Consider the following 26,801-nt stretch of genomic DNA (forward strand, 5'->3'; position numbering starts at 1 on the left):
CGTAGAGACGCCGTAGCAGTATTCATGCGCCACCAGTAGAGAGAAATCCGCTGATGCACCAATGACTTGACTGGAAACTATTAGGCATTCTGTGAGAAGTCCTCTTCTTGTCTCTAGGGAGATGCTCTACAAATTGATGGAGTGAATCTCAGAGGGCTCTGTGATATCTGCCTAATAAGGCAGTGGCGCTTGCAGCCTTCATTGTGGTGGCTGCAGTATTGCAGACCTTCCGAGCCCCCGAGTCTAGTTTGCGACTCTTTGTCCGGTGGAACTGTGGAGGTAGGAGTAGTGGCATTTTGTTTAAGGGCATCCACTACAATAACCGAGTCTGGCGGTAGGTCTATACAGAAGAAGGCCAGGTCCTGTTCTGGTGGATGGTACTTCTTCTGAAGTCTTTATGGAGCTGGCTTGACTGATGATGGGGTTAAGAAGAGGTCCAATGCAGGTTCTAAGAGTCCTGGCACTAGAGGTAGCAAAGGATGTGAGGCTGCCCTATGTTGCAAGGTCTCGAAGGTGACTGATGTCGTAGGTGTTGGAGTGGACATCAAAATGCTTAATTTGTTAGCACCCCTGACCAGAACTTCTTGAAAGGTAGAAATGCCACCCACCAGTGAAATGCGTAGAGGTGGGGAGTCTGGGATGGTCAGTGAATATCTCTCGGGTACTTGTAGAGAAGGTCTCAATGGTGTGCCTGGATTGAGACGTCCCTAATGATGCCGATGGTTGAGCGTCGACAAAGCAGATGAGTGCCTTGAACTATGTTGACCCTGTTTGGAATAGTGACATGATTGATGACTGGAACGAGATCTGGATCTTGGCGCAGAAAGTAGTGGCACTGGTGGTATTGAAGGAGGCATTCCAGGCTTTGGCCTGTAGGTGGTGGAGGCGGAGCAGGCTGTGAAGGAAGCGGCGATCATGCTGTCAGAGGATCAGGTGGTGCATCCCGTGATGGGGAGTAGGTGCCAGGAGAACTGTAGATCCATCTCCTTTTTCTCTGTGCTTCCTGAAGTCTGGAGGAGGCTGAAATAGTTATCAACGTCAACCATCCTCGCTCCCTTGACACTGGCCTACGCCTTGACAGAGAACGACGTCAGTCTGCCTTGATGGCGACTGAGTGTCTCGACGTCGATCGACTGTCTTGTGCCAACATCGATGAAGACCTTGGGTTCCTCAACGTCAATCGATGTCTGTGGGCCGTTGGTTTTGTCCTCAACGTTGGCACCCGTGGTCTTGACATCGATCTGCGACGCTTCCTCTACGTCAAACCAAGGATGGACAACGAACAGGTCAGTGATGTACCTTTTCTCTATGTCGATGTTATCGACAAGGACTGTGACCAACAACATTTTTCAGTCCTTTTCTGTGTGGGATGCCCTCCAGAGACAGATGAGAGCCCTGGTAGAGGACTGACCATCTCCTCGCCCTGAGGCCCCACCTGCAGACTGTGTCTTCTGCTTTTGCCGCTCCTCTGCACCCTGAAGGGGAATCTTCTCCCTGTTGCAAAGGGTGTCTTGAAAAGGTCCTGCAAATAAGGCAAGCGTCAGGAACATGAGCATCTGGAAGGCAGAGAATACATATTCTGTGAGGCTCTGTCTTAGCCTTTTTTCTCCCTCAGTCTGGGCACTTATCAAAAAAAGATTGCATTTCAGAGGCTAAAAACACAATTTCCGGCAAGAAAATGACAGAAAAAGGATACGGAGAGACCAAAGACGTTGAGTATATCAGTTGTGACTAAATTCAGAGGTGAATTTTCTTAAGAAAAAAAAAAAGCTACAAATTGGCCAAGCTCAATGCTCCAGAATCCTGCCAGCAGGAGCCAGAAAATGACTGAAGCAACTGCCACCTGCTCAGCATGCTAGGATACTGGTGGTCTCTGGGTTCTTAAAAGTACAGCCTCCATTTTAACTCACATAATGGCAGCCTATGGGACTACACTAGGGTTTTGCTGTTTTTACAAAAAAATATATACATATCATCTCTTGGCCCCTTTCTAAGTAAAAGATGAATAATTGGGTCATTGTAGCCTGTTCCTATAATCTGCATAATAGTTTTTATCTCTTAACTGACTGCAGGCTTTCCAGAAGAAAGGCAAACATTTGCACTTAAGAAGATATATTGTGAAAAAGTGCTCTGAGGTCCCAACATGTGGGCTGGACTATTCAGTGCTTATGGCTATACATGGAAATTCCCTACAAGAGAATATCAAGCTACCTATGTAATTTGAGGGGTGCTGAGAGGATATAAAAACATACTTGATTACCACCATGATAGATCACAACAGCCTGCATGCAATCTCTCAATGGCAACCAAAGCAATCATGCACATAAATAAAAACATAGGACTTTACAGACTTGCAGAGGGGTCATCAACTATTGACAAGAAACTCAGTCTATTCTATTCTTAATGATTTTATTTGACACAATGACTATTGATTATTGTTGGGTGAGAGAATGGGCCCTACTGCTGAAAATGTTTTAGACCATTCTCTGATCACACTTCACCTGGTGGTTTCAAACATGGCCCAGAGGCTGTAAACTTATCACTTTAACCAAGAGCCTCTTACTGATAAACGGTTTAAGGCTCTGATACGAAGTCTCAAATGGCATTATCCTAAATAAACACAGGGCTGGTGCCCAGTTCTGATCTGGTTTAGGAAGCCTTTGAGATTTGTTTGGGGAACTTTTATCTCCAAAGACCATGGTATCTGAAGACACTGCATTGGCAATTAGCCTAGTAACACAAATGCCAATTTTGAAACCTAATATGCATGGTGAGATGTACTGCAATGCCACATTAATGAATACTGGGAAAACATTTGAAGAATACTACGTAGAAGCAGAACAAAAACATAACCGGACTGTAATGCAGGGTGTGGGCCTGCCACTAAACTGAAAGTGATACACCTGAGAGAATACTTACCTGGTTTCATGAGGATTCTCAAGGCCAGAGTACTGTTGCACATATCTGAAACCCAAGTGACAGCTTTTTAGGTTGAGCTCGCAAGTGCTTGTTACCGGTTGTTAGTATTGTGGGCTTTTAATCACGTCCACCTCACGCCCATCACTTTCACTTGATTGTGAGCTTGCCTTTCAAAAATCCCTTATGTCATTGGTAAATGCTTAATGTTCGTCCCACCCTGAAACTGCTTTGTTACCACCTTGGAGACCGACCCTGTTACATGGATAATTACATGATTGTCAATCTGCTTTACTGTGAGCAAACTCCTTTTTTCTTTTGTCTCTTTCGCACTCATGGCAGCCATAGCGCTTTGAAGTTTCATACAGCGCAAGCTCAATCTGCATTATTGGAGTGCTTCGCATGACTACCACTTACGTAACATTGTTTTTTTTGTCTCTCCTTCACGCTCAGTGGCAGCCATGCTACTTTGAAGTTTCACAGAGTGCAAACGTGTGTGTTGTTTCTTTTCTTACAACTAAAATGGAGGACAGTTCCTCGCCCTGAAGATTATCCACCACTGGGTCCTCAATTCTGACGTGTAACAAGGCTGGCAGCAAAAAGCTGGTAAATGCTGCGGCTCCAACGGCCCTTCCCGCCTGTGGCCCTGTCACACATCAGAGGCGAGCAGTTACAAGAGGCAGAGTGCAAAAATTGCATTAATGTTAAAACTTACTGATTTTTATTATTTACTCAAAATAGACCCAGAAACACATTCAGTCTTTACTGTGAAAATTAGGAGTCGAAACTAAAGCGGACAAACAGTAAGGAGAACAGAAAATAGTTTACAGGGTGAGAATAGATTTTAGTTAAGGACCTTTCACAATAATTGTACCTATGAAATGAAGTTAACAAACGCTAGCTGCCGCACGTTTGCTTTTTTCTCCTAAAAGTCTTGCGTGTTTCTCACACTCTGATTTATGAAAACAGCATAAGTTTGATCAAAGTTGAACTGCGTTGTTTTCGGACACATAAATGCTATTGATGTCACTATTTGTAGTAGCAATCCTACCCAATTATCTTGGTTGTGTTCAACACGTAGCGTGTGACTACCTGCAGTCCATTTGATATTTACAGAGAAGTAATCTATTTATATGTAAAGTGGAACAGCACACTGTAAAATTCGTGGCTCCACCCATTTCAACTCCACCCACCCACCCTCTCAAAAACACAACATGCCAAAGTCAACATTCAGGCTAAAATGTTTTGTCGTTTAACTAGAGTTTTCTCCTCTACATCACCGCTGCTTGAAATCTGTACAATTTCGTACTTGATATTAAGGCTGCCTACTCCCTGTGGGATGCTTCCCCTACAACCCCCCCCCCCCCCAAACGTGTCACATGATTTTTTTGGATAAGAATCAACACAGAGGCAACAGGGCAGCTGCACGCATCATTACACTGCAAAACTTTGCTTGCGATATGCCAATATCGTGCTGGTTTTTTGCGGGTTGAGTCCCTGAAACTGACTCATTCGTCCTTCAACTCAGCGTAGCATCGTATGGCCCTCTAAATATAGGGTGTAGGCAACATTTCATAAAGGGCAGAATGGGTTAACCTATTGGTAGAGTTTATGCAATTTACCAGTCATATGCAAGTTAATTTGCTTTTTTTTCATAAATCTGTTTATTGGCATTTTATCGCAGCATTACATCAAAAGTGTAAACCATTGACATTCAGATATAATGCATTGTGTAGTTTCACTACATCTAGAGAACCACTCGGCTGGATAACAACATGACAGTACAACAGATTGGGCATTGCGACTCAACTGTAGTACGGGTTCAGGCTTTCCCTCTGAATCATCTAGGAGTTGGGTACCACAGCACACTCTTATCAGGAATACCCCACTGGTACTAACATGGCTTACAGCTGCGGTCTTAGGTAATAAGAAGCAGTCAAGAACCGTTTAATAAATGCATTGCAAGACAACACCGATTACTGTGCCATTGCTCCCACCACGTACTTTGCAGCACAAGTATAATTGTAGAATAGGCAGACGCTATAAACATGTTATAAACAAACCATACTAACAATAACAACTGCTGGTTACTTGACAGCCATACGATTATCTCCCATACAATCGCCTCCTGATCGGGCTGAGGACTAATCCGTATCTATCCTGCATGCCGGCAGAGGGGCTGAGCCGGGCCCAAATCCAGCAAACTGTGCCCTGCCGACTTCCAGCACTGCATCAAATCACGCCAATTCACACACACATTCCCCCAACATGGCGCACCATATCATTAACGGGTTCTCGTTCATACTAGACCAAACCCCTCTTCTGGGTCCCCGTTCATGTTCTGCAATCGCAACAGCAGCTCCTCCCAGCCAGCCGACAACAGAAATTGGCGCTGCCCCAACACCTCCTCCCTCCTCAGCGCTGCTCCCTCGGCCCCTGCCCACACCTCAAGAGAGCATCTCCAAGCCTGCACCAATGGGGGGTCTGGTGATTTCCACCTACGAGTCACCAGTCGCTTTGCCACAATAAGTCCCAGGTCCGTGAAACGCACCTCCGCTCTATGCCGCTTGCCTCTGGGGAATAATCCCAGTATGCACGCTTCCCAAGTGAACGGAACCCGCTGAGCTGTGCAGTCCGACAAATTGCCGACTACCACCCTCCAGTAGGAGCACAAACTAGGACAGGACCACACCATGTGCAGCCGATCTACGCCCACACTGTGGCAGCGGGGACAAGCCGCGTCTCGGCGGGCAAAATATTTATTAAATCGGGCCGGAGTAAGGTAGGCTCTGTGAACAATGTAGAACTGAATTAACCGAAATCTGGAATTACGGGGTATGCTAAGGTGGCCTGAAAGAGCTAACTTCCACTGCACCTCTGCGATTGGACTACCCACATCCTCCTCCAAGGCCACACGCAGCGCGTCACTTTCCAGGACAGTATGAGTTCACAGTGCATCCGCGAGCCAGTTAATCAAGCGTCGACCCCAACCCAACACCTGTAAGTATTGAATCAGCAAATGCGTGTGGGGAGCCACCGATATATCTCCCCCATCCGGACCTCAGGGCCCGCAACAAGGAACTATACAGTAGGAACTGTCCGGACGGCAGCCCCAGTTCCTGAAGCCTAGTGAACGAAAGCAGCTGGCCTTCCTCGTAAAGATCGCCCAATGTACACAACTCCGCCTCATGCCATGCGTGTAGCTCAGAGTCCGATGTGACCCTGGGACCTCGCGGCGTGCCCAACAGCGCCAGGGCTGGTGCAAACGGGACTACCCGCCCTGTGAGACGGAGGGATCTACGAAAACATCTATAGGCTACCTTGAGGAACAGCTGTCGCAGAGCCGGTACACACGTGAGCAGAAGAAATAAATGCAGAATTTGCAGTGGTGACCAGGGACCCCGCTCAGATGCCGTGTCTGCGAGCTGGACACCCGCCAACCACCTGGACACCCACTGAAGCTGAGCTGCCAGGTAGTAGTGCTCCAGATTAGGGACTGCTAGTCCGCCCCTGTCGGGCGGTAAGTACAATTTCTTCAGAGCAACCCTGCATCGGCCTCCATTCCAGATAAAGTCCCTCAGCCCGACTCCAGGGCTCTAAAGAAACCAGGGGGAAGACACCGCTCTTGTGAGGTTGCCATCAACCAGATCCTCCTCGCGATGGTAGATTCAGATACCCAGATATTGCATCGTGCATGGCTGCCACGGAACAGGACTCCCAGCCAGTCTGTGCCCCGGATCCGAGAGCCCAGGGTCAAACGGGAAAAGGCACGATTTAGACCAGTTGATCTTGAGGCCGGATATCATCGCAAAGCGCTGTAGCAGCAACCCAACCTCTGACGGGATCTGCATGACGTCTCTGAAGTACAGGAGGAGGTCGTCCGCATACAACGACACTACGTGCAGGCCGTCCCCCAGAGTGATGCTCCAGTCACTCCCCTCTGTACGCAGGGCCGCCACCAGAGGCTCCATGGCGAGCGAAAACAGCGGCGAAAGAGGGCAGCCCTGTATCGTGCCCCTGCACACTCGGATCGGCTCCGATATCACAGTCCCCAGCTTCACCCGGACCTGCGGCCTTGTGTATAACAGTTTAACCAGCCGGTGAAGGAAGGCCCCATACCAAACCGCTGTAATACCCTAAACAGGTACGACCATTCTAGAGAGTCAAAAGCCTTCTCCAAATCTAGGGCAAGGCAGCTCGCCCTCGGCCAGTCCCGCCTCGCATACTGCATGACACGAATCAACCTTCTAATATAATGTGAGGTGTCTCTAGCCGGCACAAACCCGTTCCGATCGGGGTGAACCAGGTCTGGCACACTCTGCGCAAGACAAGTTAATTTGCTTTTTGTAATTTATTTTTGTTTCCTGCCTATTCATTTTGACTGACTGTGCCGTTAAGTATGGAAGAATCAATTGGCTGGAAGATGGCGATATGAATGCTTGTTTTTTGTTAGAAGAATGAATGTTCGCAATAATTTAATTTAATGTATCTAACAGGAAGCATGCTAAACGCGCTTAAAATAATTAGAATATACTATTAGCTCATTCTTCAGTAAGCCTTTTTGTCTGGCCAAATTAGAAGCCAGCAGGACAGAATAGCATGATTTTAGAAACATTTGCCCTTCCTGGTGACTGTTCAAAATGTGGGTCGATGGTCTGTGCTTGAATGTCATTACCGCCTCGTGGCTGCTCGGTGACCTCTGAAGGAAGATGCTCAGTGCGCTTCAGTACGACTGCTGTCAGAAATTGACAGTCCACCTGGGCAGCATGGGGTAGAAATTGCAGTAGCTGAATGAGCTTCAATGCTTACTCTCCATGTGCTTTGCGGGAGGTCTGCAACAGTATACTTACTTTTATTCTCACTGGCTGCATGTGCATTTACTGATTACAAATTATGCAGCAGGGTTTACCAATTTATGTGGCAAGAAAAGTTCAGTAATGAATTTACACCAATGATAGCTCTAACTCAAGCAAATGCGAGACAGATTGCTTTGCAAATGCTTGTTATTTGATTTTGTTGTTTATTAAGCTCAGTTACAAGCTTCCAAAGCTACAACACTTGTTCAGCGACTTGTCCAATAACTGGAGAAATTCACAATAGCCCTGAAGAGATTAAGTAAGCTCTTCTGACCATCATTACAAGTGCTTCTTAATTCCAATAGGGCTGGCAACTGCAGTTAACCACCCATTGGAATGATGAGATGTGCAGGTACAAAAAAGATCTCTACTTTCATACAGAGTTCTTGGTTACTGAAAACTGTCAAACTCTCTTTGGGAAAGTATCAGGGAGTGGGGAGAATTACCTGGGGAATCAGACTCAAAATTTCTAGTTCCCTCGGTAACTCACTTCTTAGTGGGCCCTCGGGATCCAACATGTAATTGGCCAGATTTTCTCCACCCTGCAATTGTCAGTACCCCTAGTATCAGTAACTCCAGAGTGAGCAGGAATCTAACCCATTTACTGGGCTACTCATATTGAGAGACAATTTAAGTGAAATACGTGGTAAAACTCTTATGATAAATAGCCTCTTAGACAATCCCACTTAAGATCAGTTTATAAAGTCTGTTTGTCCTCTGGAGTGCTCCATCCTACCACTGTAAAAAGCTAACACTACAGCTGCGTAAGGAAGCTTGGCACGACTTGTCTTGAGACCACTTCAATTCTACCCACAAAATGTGGATAATAAAATACTTGCAAAATACCGACCAGTAGGCTGATGCTATATCTGTTTTTTTTACGGAAACAAGCAGGTTTTATTCTAGACTTATCCACAATGATTAATTTATGCATCTTCACTTTTCCTTTACATCACGCGTTAACACCCCCTCTCCCATGTCGCACCTTTGCTCGACATTGAAAAAGTGTTTGATTTTTCACAACTTTCTATCCGAGGGTCCAAGATGAACGAGTTACTTACCTTCGGTAACAACTTTTCTGGTGGATACATTAGCTACCTGTGGATTCCTCACCTAACGAAAACTCCCATTGCGCCAGCATTCAACGGAAATCTTCTTCCTAGCTTCTGCACGTCGACGAGGACGTCACAGTTGCCCACGCGACGCCGTCTGACGTCATACAGGCAATAAGAGGTCCTCGCAGACATGCCGACTTCAGTACCACATTTTTTTACTGAGAATAATAGGCCTTTGAGATGAAAGAACAATAGTAATATTTAATGACATTTCAAACAAACACATCATTCTGAGAATTCATCGTACCATTTTTTATTTTATTTTTAAAGTAAATAAATATATGAACTATATATATATACACATCTAAACATATATACACAATATATACCAATCCTCAAAACCAAGAGGAGCACACTCAAGAATTACTTGGTTAGACCAGACAGGCAACAGGGAGGCGGGTGGGACCGTAAGGAATCCACAGGTAGCTAATGTATCCACCAGAAAAGTCATTACCGAAGGTAAGTAACTCGTTCTTCTGATGGATACAACTACCTGTAGATTCCTCACCTAATGAATAGAGTCCCAAAGCAGTATCGCACTCGGTGGTGGGTGCCTGAATGGTCAAACCAAGAAATCCTGCAGCACTGACCGTGCAAAATGGCCGTCCCTTCTGACTTCAGAGTCCAAGCAGTAATGCTTCGCAAAAGTGTGAAGGGACGACCAAGTTGCGGCCTTGCAGATGTCGACCACAGGAACACCCCTAGCCAAGGCCGAGGAGGCCGACTTAGCTCTGGTGGAATGAGCTCTTATACCATCAGGGGGATCCTTCTTTGCCAAAGAGTAACACATTTTAATGCAAAGAACAACCCACCTGGAGAGTGTTCTCTTGTGGACTGCCTTTCCTCTCCTCTTTCTCACGTATCCGATGAAAAGCTGATCCTCCAGCCTGAAATCCTTTGTCCTGTCTATATAAAAGCTTAACGCCCTCTTTGGGTCCAAGTGGTGCAGTCTCTCTTCTTCCTTTGACGGATGAGGCGGAGGATAAAACGTGGACAGAGTAATTGTCTGGGCCAAATGAAAGGGTGAAACAACCTTCGGAAGGAAAGCAGCCTTGGTCCTCAACACCACCTTATCCCCATAAAAAGATGTATAAGGGGGTTTTACCGATAGAGTCAGCAACTCACTCACTCTCCTTGCAGATGTAATAGCAACCAGGAAAACTGTTTTTAGAACAAACAATCTTATGGGGCAAGAATGCATAGGCTCAAAAGGGGACCCCATAAGGAAAGTTAGAACCAAGGACAAATCCCATTGAGGCATAACAAAAGGATTTGGAGGAAATGTATTCATAAGGCCCTTCAAGAATCTAAGTACTATTGGAGATTTAAATAAAGAAGGCTGGTCTGGAAGACAAAGAAAGGCTGACAAGGCAGACAAGTAACCCTTAACAGTAGCCACTGCACAACCCCTCTGTGCTAAAGACAAAGCAAAAGATAAAACATCCGACAAATGAGCACGCAAGGGATCAATCTGCCTCTCTCCACACCATACCACAAATTTAGACCACCTATTAGCGTAGATAGATTTAGTGGAATGTCGCCTGACCGATAAGATTACATCCACTACCTCAGGCGGGAGAGAAAAGGAACTCAGGTTGCCCCGTTCAATCTCCAGGAATGAAGGTGCAGGCTCTGGAGGTTGGGGTGTAAAACCCGCCCCTGCGACTGCAAGAGGAGGTCTGCCCTGAGAGGGAGACGGAGCGGAGGGCACAGTGAGAGTTGGAGAAGGTCGGAATACCACACCCTCCTTGGCCAATCCGGAGCAATTAAGATTACTTGGGCCCGGTCTTGGCGTATTTTCCTCAATACTCGAGGAATCAAGGGTATGGGGGGGGGGAAACGCATAAAGCAACTGGTCGCACCAGGTCCTCTGAAACGCGTCCCCCAACGCTCCTTGTACCGGATACTGGAGGCTGCAGAATAACGGGCAGTGCGAGTTCTCCCGGGGGGCAAACAGATCTATCCGAGGAAACCCCCACATCTGGAAGATTAGAAGGACTTGATCTGGATGGAGACGCCACTCGTGGTCGGCCGAGAAATGGCGACTGAGACTGTCCGCACGTACGTTCAAGACTCCAGCCAGATGATTTGCTACCAAGCAAATCTGATGGTCCTTTGCCCAGGACCATAGCCGAAGAGCTTCCCTGCAGAGAAGGTACGACCCTACCCCTCCCTGCTTGTTTATATACCACATCGCTGTAGTATTGTCTGTCAGGACCTGAACCGACTGACCGCGAAGGGATGGGAGGAAGGCCTTGAGAGCCAGACGTACAGCCCATAACTCCAATAGATTGTTATGAAACATCTGTTCCACTGGAGACCAAAGCCCCTTGATCTCCAGGTCCCCCAGATGAGCTCCCCACCCTAAAGTGGAAGCATCCGTTATTACCGTGGTCACCGGTGGAGGTTGCGTGAACAGCCTTCCCCGAGAAAGATTGTCGCCCGCAATCCACCACTTCAAAGCCGTGGCAGAATCTCTGGAGATCTTTACAGAACCTTCGAGAGCCCCTTTGTGTTGAGACCACTGCCTTCGGAGGCACCACTGAAGAGCCCTCATGTGCCAGCGAGCATGTGTGACCAACAGTATGCAGGAGGCAAACAGACCGAGCAGACGTAGGACCTTGAGGACTGGAATGACCGCTCCACTTTGAAACATTGGAACCAATGCCTGAATGTCTTGAATCCGCTGAGGCGGAGGAAAGGCTAGATTCAATGTTGTATCCAGTACTGCCCCTATGAACAGGAGGCACTGAGAAGGCTCTAGGTGAGATTTGGGCACGTTCACCGAAAAGCCCAAGTCGAACAACAACTGGGTTGTCGACTGCAGATGATGCAACACGAGCTCCGGGGACTTGGCTTTGATCAACAGGTCGTCCAGGTAACGGAATACTGCTATCCCCTTCCTTCTGAGCTCTGCCGCAACCACCGACATCACCTTCGTGAAGACTCGAGGTGATGAAGACCAAACGGGAGGACCGCAAACTGATAGTGCTGCGACCCCCCCACAAACCAGAGATACTTCCTGTGCGACTTGAGTATCGGGATATGAAAGTAAGCAACCTGCAAGTCGACAGACACCAACCAATCTCCATTGTTCAACGCCAAAAGCACCTGAGCTAGGGTCAGCATCTTGAACTTTTCCTGTTTGAGGAACCAATTCAAGGTCCTCAGGTCCAGAATTCGTCTCAACCGACCATCCTTCTTGGGAATCAGGAAGTACCTCGAGTAACAACCTTGACCCCTTTCCTGCTCTGGAACCAACTCCACCGCGCCCTTTGAAAGGAGGACTTGAACCTCCTGTTCTAACAACAGGAGGTGTTCTTCTGAACAATAAGATGGGCGGGCGGGATGGGGGGCGGAAACTCCCGAAAGTGAAGGGTGTAGCCTTTTCTCACAATGCTGGTAATCCAGAAGTCTGATGTGATGACCTCCCACTTGTGGAGAAAATACAGTAACCTCCCCCAAGGAGTGAGTGGGAATTGGTGGAAGCCTAAGGCTGCTTCCCCTGCTGCACCCCTCAAGAGGAAGAGGCAGAGTGCTGCTGAGAGGCTCCCCTGATACGGACCCTACCCTCCCTCTAAAAGATCTATAGGAGAGAGAGCAGAGGTAGGCTGCTGGAATTTCCCTCGAAAGGAGGAGGAGGAGCCACGACCAAATCCTCGAAACCTCCTAAAAAATCTAGAGGAGGCAGAAGAAGTGGCTTGCAAGCCCAGCGACTTGGCCGTGGCCCTGCTCTCCTTGAACCTCTCTAAGGCCGAATCCGCCTTGGCACCAAAGAGCTTGTCCCTATCAAAAGGAAGGTCCAGTAAGGTCGACTGTACATCCGAGGAAAACCCTGAGTTACGAAGCCAAGCCTGCCTCCTCGTAACTACAGCAGTGCCAATTGCTCTAGCCACAGAGTCAGTTGTATCCAACCCAGATTGGATAACCTGAGTTGCAGCTGCTTGAGCGTCCGATACCAGATTCAATAGCCCCTGAGGGACCTCCGTATGCGTAGATGTAATTTCGTCCATCAGAGCATTAATGTACCTTCCTAGAATACATGTAGCATTGGTGGACTTTAATGCCATGCTACATGACGAGAACACCTTTTTGGATGCCATGTCCATCTTCTTGGAGTCTCTATCGGAGGGCACAGTTGGAAAAGAACCAGGAGCAGACCTTGCCGAGCAGGAAGCCTGGACCACCAAGCTTTCAGGTGTTGGATGTCTGGTAAGAAAACCAGGGTCAGCCGGTGCAGCCCGATACCTCCTAGCCACAGACCTATTGACAGCTGAAGACGACACCGGCTTCTTCCAGACTTCCAAAACAGGTTCCAGCAGTGCCTCATTGAACGGCAAAAGTGGTTCCGCCGATGTAGAGGCCGGGTGCAACACCTCGGTCAACAAATTCTGCTTGGCTTCAGTCACCGGCAAAGGAAGATCCAAGAAGTTAGCTGCCTTCCTGATAGCATGAAAAGAGGCCGCCTCTTCTGTATACTCCCCAGGAGATGACAAGTCCCACTCAGGGGAAGTATCTAGGCCACTAGCAGTGTCCAGCCCATGAAGGCCCTCATGAGAGTCCTCAATCTCTCCTTCCTCCAGGTTCTGTCTCTGGTACTCCTGTTCTTCAAGGAGGCGGAGAGCAAGCCTCCTCGAGTGCAGCCTCTCCTCAATCCTCGGCGTCGATATGGCGTCAGCAGATGTCGAAGAACGACGCCGATCCCTGGATCCGTCCGACGCCGGGTCTACAGGCGCCACAGGTACCTTTGGTGCCGAACCAGGAGTCGGAGGCAGAGAAGACTGCTTCTGAGTCGTAGGAGGTCTAGACGGCGCCACTGGTTGAAACATCAAAGCAGCCGGAGCCGAGGATGTTGAAGCCTCAGGAGCCACTGGACCCGATTCCAACGCCGAGCCCACGTTCCCCAGGAGGAGAAAGGGCATAAAGGGTGCCGGTCGAAGGGGAGCCGGAGCACCCATGTTGAAAGCCAAAGGGCCCGAAGGCCCAGCCGGTCCACCACCTGCAGCCATCCGCTGGAAGATGGAGAACATCGCATTTAAAAATGCGGTATTATCAGCTCCAGGGGCCGGGAAAGCCAGGTACTGGGGTGCCTGGTTCGAAGGCGAAACCGACGTCTGCAACGTCGGAGAAAACATTTGAGGCTGCGGAACCTCAAACACTGAAGGTGGTTGGCCCGATGACCCGGGCGAAGTCGGTGAGGCTGGAGAAGGCAACGGCATCGACGGATGGGGAGTGACAGTGGGACTGACCTCCCAAGTCTTCCGACGCAGAGTCGATGGTGACCTCGACCGAGACCTCTCTTTACTCGACCGGCGCCGTGATTCTCGATGGCGCCAGGAGTCCAGATGACGCCGATGAGACTTCGATGACGAGGATTTTCGATGGTGTCTCTTCTCCCTCTTTTTAGACTTTGCCAGAAAAAGCTTGGCCTCGCGCTCTTTCAGGGCCTTCGGATGCATATGCTGACAAAAATCACACTTGTCAACATCATGATCGGAACTAAGACACCACAAACAGTCAGAATGTGGGTCCGTCACCGACATTTTGCCCCCGCACTCACGACATGGCTTGAATCCTGACTTTCTCTGCGACATTGTAATCTCAGAGAAAAAAATTGATCCAAAAACACACTGTAACTGTCGAACAGCAACAGTAGCTCCCTCGAAGATAACCGTTTCGAATGGCACGGAAAAAAGGGAACTGACGTCGGCACATCAGCGAGGACCTCTTATTGCCTGTATGACGTCAGACGGCGTTGCATGGGCAACTGTGACGTCCTCGTCGACGTGCAGAAGCTAGGAAGAAGATTTCCATCGAATGCTGGCGCAATGGGAGTATTCATTAGGTGAGGAATCCACACGTAGTTGTATCCGTCAGAAGTGGTGTGTTTTGTTTCCCCATCAAAAATAACTTGCTGGTTGTACTTATCCTCGGGTCCGCATGACTGGGCTGGTATCAAAAATCCTGGATTTCTCTTTTCACATAGGAACTATCATGGGGTGTAGCTCTCAGAAGTATGTGTCAAGTGTCCATATACCTCCTGGTTCACTAAAAGTAATCATAGCTACCTATATTCTGACCTTTGTTATGACAATAGTTTTGGTTGTACCCAGTTTGGCTGCACATTCGGAGAAGAGTGGGCCAGTAGCACCAGCACAGGGCTAATTCACTCTTAATATTTCACAGCAATGATAGTAAGGAAGAGTCTTCCTTTTAGAGAACAGTGCAACAACACCCTATGTAAGCAACAACTGAAGAGGTACAATTCTGAATTACTTCTACCTTTTGCTCAACTTGCAAAAGCACTACCTTTGCACATCAAATTCCTTTCCCTCCTGTACTAAATTCCGGTACGCTCCAAAATACAGACTTTTCAGACAAGTTCAGGAATGAATCCTGATCCAGTTAACCACACAGCTGCCTGCTGCCACCCTTCATCAAATGGCCACAACATAAGTGACTTCTCCGTCTATTGCCAGAGGAGCACTCACATTTTCAAGGAAATGCCAACACTACCTATGGAACTATTGGGCTTCTTCTAACGGTTGGTCTGCAAAGCTAGATAGGCAGCCTCGAGCCCAAGACCTAGGATCTGCTCACCGCTATAGGACCATTGTGTGCCTGAATCACCTGGAAGAAAACAAGATTTCAGCTGCCCTGAGATAAACCAACCACCCACAGTCCCTCATTCTGCCAATCAGCAAATGACCAGCCTATTACTACCCTCAATGAGCCGGTAAAGAGGAGAAGAGGGCGACAGTCAATCGCCTGTGTATGTAATTCCAGTGATGCGACTCCTAAAGCTCACAGCCACGTTTTACTAGTTCTAGAACACATGGCTGTCTAAATGGCATCATGGTGCTAATTAGACCCCCCCAGTTGACAACTAACATGCTCAACGACCTCTAATGAATTAAAAGGGCTTCAAAGCCTTGCAAGAACCCATGCAATTAGTCATTTCTTAAAAACATTAGGGCATAACGTTCCATAGTTCTTAAGACAAATATTGAAAGGAAACACACTCTTTTATACGAAGAAAACATTCTGTGAAGAAATCAGGTCGATTTAGTAAGTCACCAGTCACATCATGGTGTCTGCTACTATCTGTACAAGCTTTCCCTCATGTTTTAGAAGAACTGAAACAAAGAGTTGAGATACTTTAACATTCTGTTCGTTTTAACACCTTCTGAGCAGTCCACACACTTTACTTTGAAATATTTTAATATACGATCTAACAACATCTTTGTTATCGATGTGGTGTTAATGAAGAAAAGTATATTAAACACCAATACAGCTTCCCATTTCTGGCCAACTGAATCACAAAATATATATCTTCTCAATTGAATAACACATCCTTTTGATGAAGGCCACAGCTGCATTTGCCTGCTGGAGCCAGGTACTGCTACAACAGACCATCAAACTCTCCTTCAGACTTTGAAAAATAGGATGAATGAAACTACCCTGAAGTGGTTTCCCTCATCTCTCAGAATATTCTCAACTGCCGCATCACTTTCCCGTGAGCTCTATCTTTGCACTTATTCTTTCAAATATCTATGCGAAACCTCTCGGAGAACCTCTTAAAGACCTTGACATCCTGTTTCATCAATACACATACCACACCTAGGTCTACCTCAAACTAGATTTTCCTGAATCCACCTCCATGCCAAGATCCTGATTGTACAGCATCAACAAATAGAGCAAAAACATCTCAAAGTCAATGCGTTAAAGACTTCTGGGGCCTCAAAACCTGACTCAGCAACTGATCTTTTGTGGCATGACCTTTTAAAGTTGCCAGACTTCAGCTAAATGCTTACGTTTCCTGCTTGCCTCGTATCTCGGCCTCAAAAGTCACATCCAATCTATTGGAAAGTCTGCCAGGTTCCACCTCCACAAACTCAAGAAATAAAAACATTTTGTCTTGCTCCAGGATTTGAAACTGTCAGTAACTTCCAAGTCCTGAGTAAGGCTACTACTATTTTATGCACGTTTTATGAGCAAATAGATTTACCTCAAATAGAGCAGTAATTTGCACATATGAAAGGTTTCTCAAACAATTACCATAAATGGTTCTCAATCGAAGCACGTCTGTTTACGAGAACGGCCTGGCTTTTATATAAAGCTATGAATCTCTCTACTTCTTACTGCAGGATCTCGCTCTGTTGATTGGAACAGCAGCTTACTTCGTGTTTCAAGAAAAAGTCATCACTTTCCCTATTTTTCTTATGCACCACTCCCAGAAACTAGAATGCCTTATCTTTTTGGATTTTAAAATCCTTTCTTAAGAACACACTCCTTGGAAAGCACTCACACTTGACAGTGCAATCACTTTGCCTGTTTTTCACTCCGTGCCTCACGGCTCATTCACCTCCAACTTCCTTGCTCTCTTCCGGTGAGTAAATTAGTGATTTCTACTCATGCCACCAATTGATTATTTATATCTCCTACATACTCAATACTCTTCCGCCTCACTGTAAGTGCTACCATTGCTCACCTTATATGTGTGTATGTGATGTTTTGTTATCCCAGCAGGCCAATGTGCAGTTATGGAACTCCACATACAGCGTTAGGCTTATGTTTTGTACCAACTCATCTTTTTCTGTTTTACATCTGTTTTTATTTTAATATTTCCATGATAATGCAAAATATATGTATATACAATACGTTTGCAATCTAGGGTTTCTCCCTGCAAGTTTACTTCAGTCATCACTCACCTATATGGCTTATTTGAGTTTATTGCCCAAGTGTCAACGCATCTGAATCCTTTACCAGTCCCACAATGAAATATGTTGTTGGGACGCTCCCTTTATTAACTATACATAATTGTTCCCCCTCATACTTATTCTTTGATATCTGGCCTCCTCTCACTAAAAGTGTTATTTTTTAACCGTATATTTGCAAGACTGATGTGCTGATGCAGAATCTTGAATGGTATCAGACTCATTTATTTTATATGTACATTCTGTTGGGTTGCAGCCTTCATTGCCTCTGTACAGCTTGTCACAAGATTTGTATATGTGCTAAAATGCAACTATTTTACCACAGACCATGCGTGTTTGACTTTTGTGTTGTAGTGCCCGCATTATAGAGCCCACTGAAACAGGGTTGGGTACAGTTAGCGCTATGTAAGACACCAAAATAATAAAAACATACCAGTCAAGCCTTTATTTTTTCCATTCACTATTGGGGGGAAAGCCTTGACAAATCAAGAAACAAAAAACTGCACATGGGCTCTGCACTCACAATCATCAGCATACAATCGCAGCATGTAAAACTGACTCAGTGGTTGGCAGTGGGTGGTAAGTTTGAGGTGAGATACTAGAGTGCCAGGAGGTAACCTATGCTCAGAAGGAAAGCAAAGAGCCTTCGGAATAGAATTTTGTCCTCTCCTGGAGGCATTTTGTGCTTTGTTTTTAATTATACATTACCCGATTTATTGAAGTAGTACGCACAACCACAGGAACGAGCTAATGGCAATTATACTGCACAGGTTTCATTGTTTTCGGAATACATTGCAACAGTGGCAAAGAGATTCTAACAAAGGCCATTGCATCTTGATACCTAACAGCCAAGGCAAAAGACATAACATAAAACAAACAAATGTAGGTGGTAAGTATTTTAATGAGTCCAAAGTCTGTTTTGCCATATCATTTGTTAATACTGACAACATTGGGTTGAATCAGCTTTACAACAGAGTCCAGTTATTGGACCATCTTGATTTTTTTTTTTAAAAAGGGGAAGAACACAACCTGACAAAAAGTGAGCATCAAAACTGCCAGTAGGGTAGTACGGTTCAGAATAACATGTTTACATTTGTTAGGGCATGCTCAAGTTACGCCAACAGGATGGTGACCCTGTCCGTTAGGAAAAAGGTCACTGTTCAGGACTGCTGTTTGATGCTTCTTTTTCAGAAAGGCGCTAGAGTTTGGTGTGGAGAGGAGTAAAATGGATTACACATAAAATGAACCGGGCACCACATGCCCATAGGCGGCTATGGGGAAGTAATGACTGAGGAAAAAGACAAAGCGTATATCCTTCACACAACGTGGGTTTCTCTTCCACAGTCAGCCCCAACTAATTCTATCCATGCCAAGAGGATGGCTACAAAAGGTTAAAGAGGAAAGAAAAAAAGACTTGGCCATACTAGGTGGGATAAGGAATGGTAGGAGTTGCGCGACACCCCAGATTTATTTAGAAAAAACTTTTGTGTTTGAATGGAAACAAGCACATTACTAAATGTCATCTCTCTGTAAAGTGATTTTGCACGGTCAATCAACTAATAATCTGACAAACAGTTTGATTCACAGGACACGTGTAGAAACACTTCAGGGTACCACCAGGCGTTTTTGTGCAGTCCATGGATGTGGTCTGCCGATATTAAAAAACAAGGCACAGCATCCATTCGAAAAACACTTGATATATTACGATTTAATAATGCTCCGAAAGAACACGGTATTTTAGATTTGAGTGCAACACAATATATTTATTCACAGAGTACCTTGATGGCACATTTTTCATCTTAAATTCATGAATTCAAACGAGAACGTTCACTAGAAAGTGCAATCATTTCCAAATAGTCGGGGTTTGAAGAAACAGTTGTAGCAAGCTTTGATCCACCAATGTCTCCACTCAGCACAAATAGTACAATGGACGACTTCACTTTGTCTTTAAAAAAAAATCAAAATGAACGACAACTGAAGAAAAGGTTTGAGCAATATGTTCTCTATCAAGAGAGGTTGAATAAGAAGCTTCTATCACCTGAAAGCAAAATAAATGCTTCTGGTGGCAGACAGTGCTTCAAAAATGTGTGCAGAGGTACATTTTTTGCAAAAATGTGAAAGCATAACGATTTTAAATATAACACTGAGAACAGGATATGCTAAGCTATCTAGACACAAAAACTTCTCTAAATGATTTGATCCTAAAGAGTTTCGGAGGTGGCGATAACCTGTAAAGCCAGATAGGATAACCTATTAAATGGACATCTGTGGAAAATCACCTCTGTAGCTAGCAAGACTAAATTTAAAATACTAAAACGACTGTGCATAAAAAAAACCTCGAAATTACACTTTTACAAACTAATCAGCAATGTTAAGAAAAGCAAAATGAATTGTGTCCCACAGAAAATAACTTGCCAGATATAGTAACGGCATAGTCGAATATTTCAAAACGCTGATCCAACCCTAGTCAGAAGAAACATTTTTAAATCGAGATAACCTAGCTACAACCGTGCAAGATGTTGTTGCACGGGACTAAACAATTCAATCCAGAGGGCAGCATTTTAGAGATGATAGAGCACTAAAGAATTAAAAAATAAACATGTAGTGGCGACGAGCCAACCAGCTGTAAAAATAGTGAAATGTATCTTATTGAAATTCTTGAGCAGGTAGGCTAGGTCTAGACAATGCCACGTGTATAAACTTGGCTTTGGTTGTTCTTTATTAAACTCATACAGATAATATAAATATACATCTAACAATGAAGAAGAGCAAACACACTTGAGTAGTAGGCTTAGTCTACATGGAAAGTGGTTGCTTGAAGTATGCAGAGCTCCTTGCACAGGATACTATGTTGGTTCTATTTCGCGACACGTTTTACTCCTGTTTAACTTCACCCGTGAGTTTCCTTTTCATGCGTGAATATGGGCTTATTGTGTCATCCATTATAAAATCGTATAACACAGTCACCCAGGACTGGTACTGGGGCAGTCTGTCATAGTATTCTGCTGCTATTTTCCTCACCTACAAAAAAAAAAAACGAAGAGTAAATTAAAAAACACAGCAACGTTGCATAGGTTTGTAAAGAAAACAAGATACACACATTTTCACATTGACAACTGGAACACCGTGATGCAACTGAGAACAGTATGCAAGTAAGAGGCGCATTCCCCTACGAATGGCTCATCACCAAGCTGATCGCACATTTAATGACCCAAATCCCGTGCTATTTAACAGGACAACCTTTATGAGAGCTATGTTACTCTTCATCCTATTAATAGTCGGTGGTTAACCCTGCCACCAACGGTGGGACCCCAATCTGCTTCATTAACTTTCAATCCATGGCTATGTGCCTTGGTATTCTAAGCGCTCATCCTACTCCTACACAGGCTCCTTAAACTGAAAGCAAAAAGACATAGCCAATCTGTGAACGTTGCCTGACCAATGGCAGAAGGGTCTCTGCAAAGGTGTGAATAGCGGTAAAGGGCCTATGGACTAAAAGTAATTGAGCCACCATGAAGAGAACTTTACCCTACTCTTACATTCTGGCTCTTTCCCAGCACTAACTTGTGGGCAGATTAGACAAAAACTGGAAACCAAAAAGGAGGCACAAGGAAAAAGAGCATTGCTCAGTTTAGGGCTAGGCAAAGAGGTTTCAGAGTACTTACTTCCTGACCAAATTTACTATCGCTCTGGGAGGATACCAGTGCGATGCAGGCTCGAGCATGGTGTCAGCTGAATGTCTGTGGGGTAGCCCAAGTAGCCCCTCAGCACAGATCTCACACACACACATACACATGCGTGGGGAATTCACTTTAGCCCTGGTGGAGCATGCCCTGACCACTCGGAGGTTGGACTCCATACATTGGGACAACGGGTAATGCATGATGTTTCCTACCTGGCAATGGTGGCTTTAGCTGGGTTGGCGAGGTTTCATCTATAGACATGGCCAACTTTAAGCTTCATAAGAAAAGTGTCTTCTACTAAATGTTTTAGGTGGCACATAAGGTTGTTAACTCATGACTTTTGTCAGCTTAGCGAGAACTCAATTAAAGGTCCAGAGAGCAGCAGGACCATCAGAATCGTCAGATCGGTCTTAGCAGCCCCAGAGATAGGCTTTCCATGCATGTTTCGTAGGCCTCTATGGCCAGGACATAGGTCTTTTCGGTACCCATCGTCACCAGCACCAGCCAGGTGATGCGTAAAGGACAGGACTTCAACTGATCACATAAAATACAGCTCGGTTTATGGTACATTATAAAAATGACAGGGATCATAAACCGTGAAACCTCATCACTTTGTTAAAACCAATTTTTTTTTTTCTGGGGGACCTTTGTACAAAGAATTTATAATACCGCAAGAAACTGCTTAGTTTGCTTTCAGTTTTTACTATCTAAGAATTTTACAATTTAGCCAACATACTGTTCGTTAGCCCTATAAAGTGAAATGCAGAATATAAAATGAGTGCCCATCTCACTAGCCTCATGTGAGAACGCTTGTTTGCTTATGTTAAAAACTCCATGTATTTATTGATATATTTGCAATTCAATCTAACTGACAATCCCATTTACCTTACAAGAGGTTCAGCATCAGAAACCCCTGTGGTCATAGTCCTTAACAAGACTATGTGCATCCATTATATTGCCTCAAGGATATGTTGCCGCCCTTGCCTTTTAACCTGTATACTATCCTTCTTCCTTATTTGATGGATTCTTTCAGATTTGGTATGTTCTACGTGGACAATAATCAGATAAATGTAGATATCTGGGGGAGGAGCAATACACCGCCTAGCAACTACAGGACTGCACAACCAAGGTATGTCACTGTATGAGCTCAAAGCATCTTAAATGAAACGGGGATAAGTCCGATTTTATGCCTCATTGTCCTGTCGACCGCCTGGGAGCTCAGCTTCGAACCAGAGTTATTGAGCTAATGACTACCACTATTCCTACAGTTAGAAATCTGGGCATCAAAATAGATAGTCAACTACAACAGACCAAATTTCAGCAGAGTTGAAAGCCTGTTTATACCAGTTGCGCTTTCTTTAAAGCATTCTCCATCTATATAATTTATTGCTGAAACTCAAGATATTGAATGCATTCATATGATCAAGAGTGGATAACTTTATCTGGGTCGTCCTACTTAATAGATGCGTAGACTTCAACCGATTCAAAAACTATGTTGCGAGGAATGGATTGGGTTTGATATCCGGAGACCATATATCAGCTGCCATCTCTTCCTTACACAGGCTTCTGGTGAAACACCTCATTGTTTTCAAAGCGATGTGGCAGGTACCCAAAGTAGTATTCACTCCATACTGGTCACTCCTACATTAAACATTCAAGTGGTAACCCCCCCCCCCCAAGCCAACTACAATCAGTGAACCAGAAAACAATTTACAATACTAAATTCGGATGAAAGGTGGTCGGTGGCAGGGAATTCTCAGTAGTGGCTGCTATGCAATGGCATGCTCTCCCTATGCTCTTAGCGTCAGAGCCCAAGTTGCTCAAATTCTGGAAAATGCTCAAAACCTGGTTGATTCCAGTCACTTGAGCCTCTTCTGATGATGCTAATGTGCAACGTCGGCACGTTTTGTTAAAGTGCAGTGTCAACTAACTGAGGAGTCAGGGGATCATAACTTCTCACAAATAGTGGACAAAAGTTCAACTTCCCAAGTCTTTTAATGTCATCCCCGAACCTATTAGCAACTATATCTATTTTCATAAACCAGTACTTTAAAGGTATTCTGGACTAATGGAGATTATTTGAATATTGAAAACATTCACTAAGGGTCACACAGTGCCACCTCTGTTATTGAAATACTATCAGCCCATTTAGCTATCAAAGGTTTTTATGGAAACTTTGATCAATTGATTACTCCAAATCAATAGGTGTAAAAAAATCCACTTTTTCTGCATGATCACCCTGGATATTTGCTGGACTCCATTTTTTGTTTGCTGGCTAGCAGGGGAAACTTGCAGAGTTCTAAAGTGACTGTGCTCACCAGTTAAACCATGATTTAATTGGCTAATTCCAGATTGGAACATTTAACTTGCCTTAAGTCCCTAGTATATGGTATACATGAAAAAACGGAGTGTATTATATGGTGTGGTTTTGCAACCTCACTGTGTAATATACTTACTAACCCCTTTAGGAACAGTAGGTTACATTTGTTAAACCCTCGAAGCTCAAACCTAGGTAGCAAGGGCTGTGAGCAGTAAAGCTTACACAAAGAAACAAGTTTAAAGCATTAAAAATGCACCAAAATAATTGAAGACGAAAACTAACAAGACACTCAATAGACAACACCAATTTATACAAATCTACTGTATTTTTATGTTTTTCAGACACTACGATGAAAAAGAAGCACCAGAAGTTTCTGGATAAATGGATTTTAAAGTAACTATTTACTTTTTACTAATCCTCAAATATTTTTGAGCAAAAACTTTGTCTGGTTGTATTACGGTCAGTTACAGTTATATGTGGCGACAAACTCCGACACTGAGCTAGTCAGGGGAGACCGGCTAGGCCCTCAGAAACAGTTACCTCAGCAGGTGAAGCAGTTTTCAGTCAGTTCCAGGCACTTAACTTTTGGTGTAGTTTCCTATGAAAGTGGTCCTGATGCAAGGGATACAGGATACTGAAGATGCTTAAGGATACTGTGGATGCAATGTGGTCAACGGGCGTCTTCCCGAGGATACTCCTTGGTCCACAAAGAGGGTGAGGCGGTCCTTGTACCTGAGTTGATGTTCCTTGAAGTCCTCTTGGTCCTGGTAGAAGTCCAATTGTCAATGGGCTACCAGTAACCCAGTATTGTGGTCACAACCAATTCTCTCCTGGGCGCTAACTCGTTTTCTGGGTGACCAAGCTGCACCCTGATGAATCTTTTGGGTACAGAGGACTCGGGTGCCACTTTGAGCATCAGGTCCTGGTCTCTGGAACATGTTCCTAAGGTGAAAAGGCCCTAACAGCTATTTTCACTGAGGTAGGCATGGCTGACTTATGTAGCAAACCAGGGTATATATTAAAAGTCTAATAGTGTATCTCTGGAATGGGACAACCTACATTAATAATTAAACAACTTTTCTTAATAGGTATTACAAATTCTATTCAATGGTGAAGTCGGACCTTCAATAAATATTAAGGAAAAGTAACTTTTAGTAAGTTACCCTTTACTTGCCTAAACTGTCATGAGGCTAACTAACATAAAAGGCACTCAGCTCTCAGCATGTGCTCCGCCTTGAAAATGAGCGAAATAGGTGTGTAATGCCTCGCAGTAGCAAACAACTGGCTGACTTGAATAGGCAGAGATGATTCCTTTGAACTCCACAGACATGCAGAATGGGGGCTGTTGGCCTCCTTTTGACAGAACAGTGTTAAATCCTGCTCAACGGGTATTTTGAACCACATGTAATACTTGGGGGACACTTTTAAAAGGAGAGAAGAGGGATGGCAAAATTCTTGTGGATCCCTTGTCTGATTTCTGAAAGGCTCTGCTTTCGTCTTGCCAGATTTCAGTCTCTGGTTTAGCTGAGGCTACAGAACCCGCTCCCAACTGGATTTTAGTGCTAGTTGTGGGAAGACACTAGGATTACCATAGTATACTTTCCACACACACCCTCAGAGCCAATGTTTAGTGTAGCAGAAGACTATCACCAACTTGAAAATGCCATCACACATGGCATTTTTGTCCTCTTTGCAATAAGGTAAGCAGGACCTACTGAAAGAGTGGGAAGGGTGGCCTAGGAATTTGTACGGCATTGGTTAGGGAGTGTCCAGGAGTCATCCACTTTAGAACACTTTCTAGACCTGTGGACGATAACAAGAGGAATGGACCTATTGTCCCTGCAGTACTGGACCGGATCCCTCTTGTACCCAAGAGAAGCCCTGCAGTACTGGACCGGATCCATCTTGTACCCAGGACAAGGAAGTGGACTACAATGATCAATTGGCTGACCTTGTGCGGCTACCGGGAGACAAGCTGCTAGAAGCCTTTTCCTGGCGGTACCCAGCTGACTAGTGACAACTAAACCTGGACTGAACCCTGCTGTTGCCCTCTGCTTGACTCTATGCGAGTCTCCTAGTGCCTCCCCTGAGGCCTTAGAAGTGGTGTACTCCTGTGGTTGTTTGGTCCACAGAAGAGCTAGGTACTGTGACCACTGATTATTAAATTTACTCAATTTCTCTAAATTGATTGGAGGTTGTTATGGTTGTTCATTCTGATTTTATTAGTGTTTTGGCACTGCATGTAAGATAAGCCTGTCTGCTCAGTGCCACTGCTACCGGGACCTGAGTTCAGGTTAATTTAGTGACTTTGAGGGTTGACCCTTACTTGGATTTTGATTATTCCTTGGAAGTGAGTAGTCACCACCCTAAATAACAATCCTGTATTTCTGTAATAATTCTGTAAATGATAGCATAAGGCCACTGACAATGGTTCTCACTGCCCCTGCCCCAAACACAATTATCTTTCTATGGATGTGTTCATCAGAAGTTTCACTGTTTTACCAATTTACCCTTTTCACTTTTAAAAATACTGTGTCCCAAAGAAACTGCAGGACCACTGGCATCTGCTCTAATATAATCAAATTATCAGTGTAAGCCAAAATAGAAACTGGTGAGCTGCCTAGCGCTGAGAGAAAACCAGGAGTCCTATAATCATATCAAATATAGGTTGAACAATGTTGGCCCGAAGAAAAAAAAAAAAAAACTTTAATCAGTCAATCAAGTTGTACTTATATAGCGCAGCTTATAACCTGCGACAGTATCCAGGTGCTTTGCTGTGGGTCTCATTCGAAGAATCAAGTCTTTAAACCTTTACTGAAATCGGTTGGCATGGGCGAGGTGTGGGAGGGAGGGTGTTCCAGGCTTTGGACGAAGGATGGGAGAAGGAGCGTCCTCTGGTGTGGTAGTGGCGTATAGGGGGTGGGGAGGATTTGTGTGAGGGCAAGGTGGGTGGAGCAGAGGTTTCTAGAGGGATGGTGGAAGTGAATCCAGTGGTTCAGATTGGCAGGTCCTTGGTCGTGGAAGGCTTTGTAGGCATGGGTTAGGTGCCTGAATTGGCATCTCTTATGGACCGGGAGCCAGTGGAGGTCTTTCAAGAGCTCAATGATATAGGCTCTCTTGGCTAGGTTGAGGTTCAATCTGGCGGCTGCATTCTGGATCATCGGTTGTCTTTGCATGAGTTTGTTGGGGGTGCC

General features: G+C 45.1%; 1 protein-coding gene across 2 annotated transcripts in view; it reads right to left on the reverse strand.

Moving 5' to 3' along the window:
- Positions 1-18,487: 18,487 nt before the first annotated feature.
- Positions 18,488-26,801, reverse strand: part of DEGS1 (delta 4-desaturase, sphingolipid 1) — an 85,614-nt gene continuing 77,300 nt past the window's right edge. For both annotated transcript variants that reach the window (XM_069233827.1, XM_069233828.1), the window contains exon 3: positions 18,488-20,625. In XM_069233827.1, the coding sequence (XP_069089928.1) occupies positions 20,479-20,625 (147 nt within the window). In that variant the 3' untranslated portion in view covers positions 18,488-20,478. The remainder of the gene's footprint in view (positions 20,626-26,801) is intronic.

Source organism: Pleurodeles waltl, chromosome 5, assembly GCF_031143425.1.
Source record: "Pleurodeles waltl isolate 20211129_DDA chromosome 5, aPleWal1.hap1.20221129, whole genome shotgun sequence".
NCBI lineage: Eukaryota > Metazoa > Chordata > Amphibia > Caudata > Salamandridae > Pleurodeles > Pleurodeles waltl.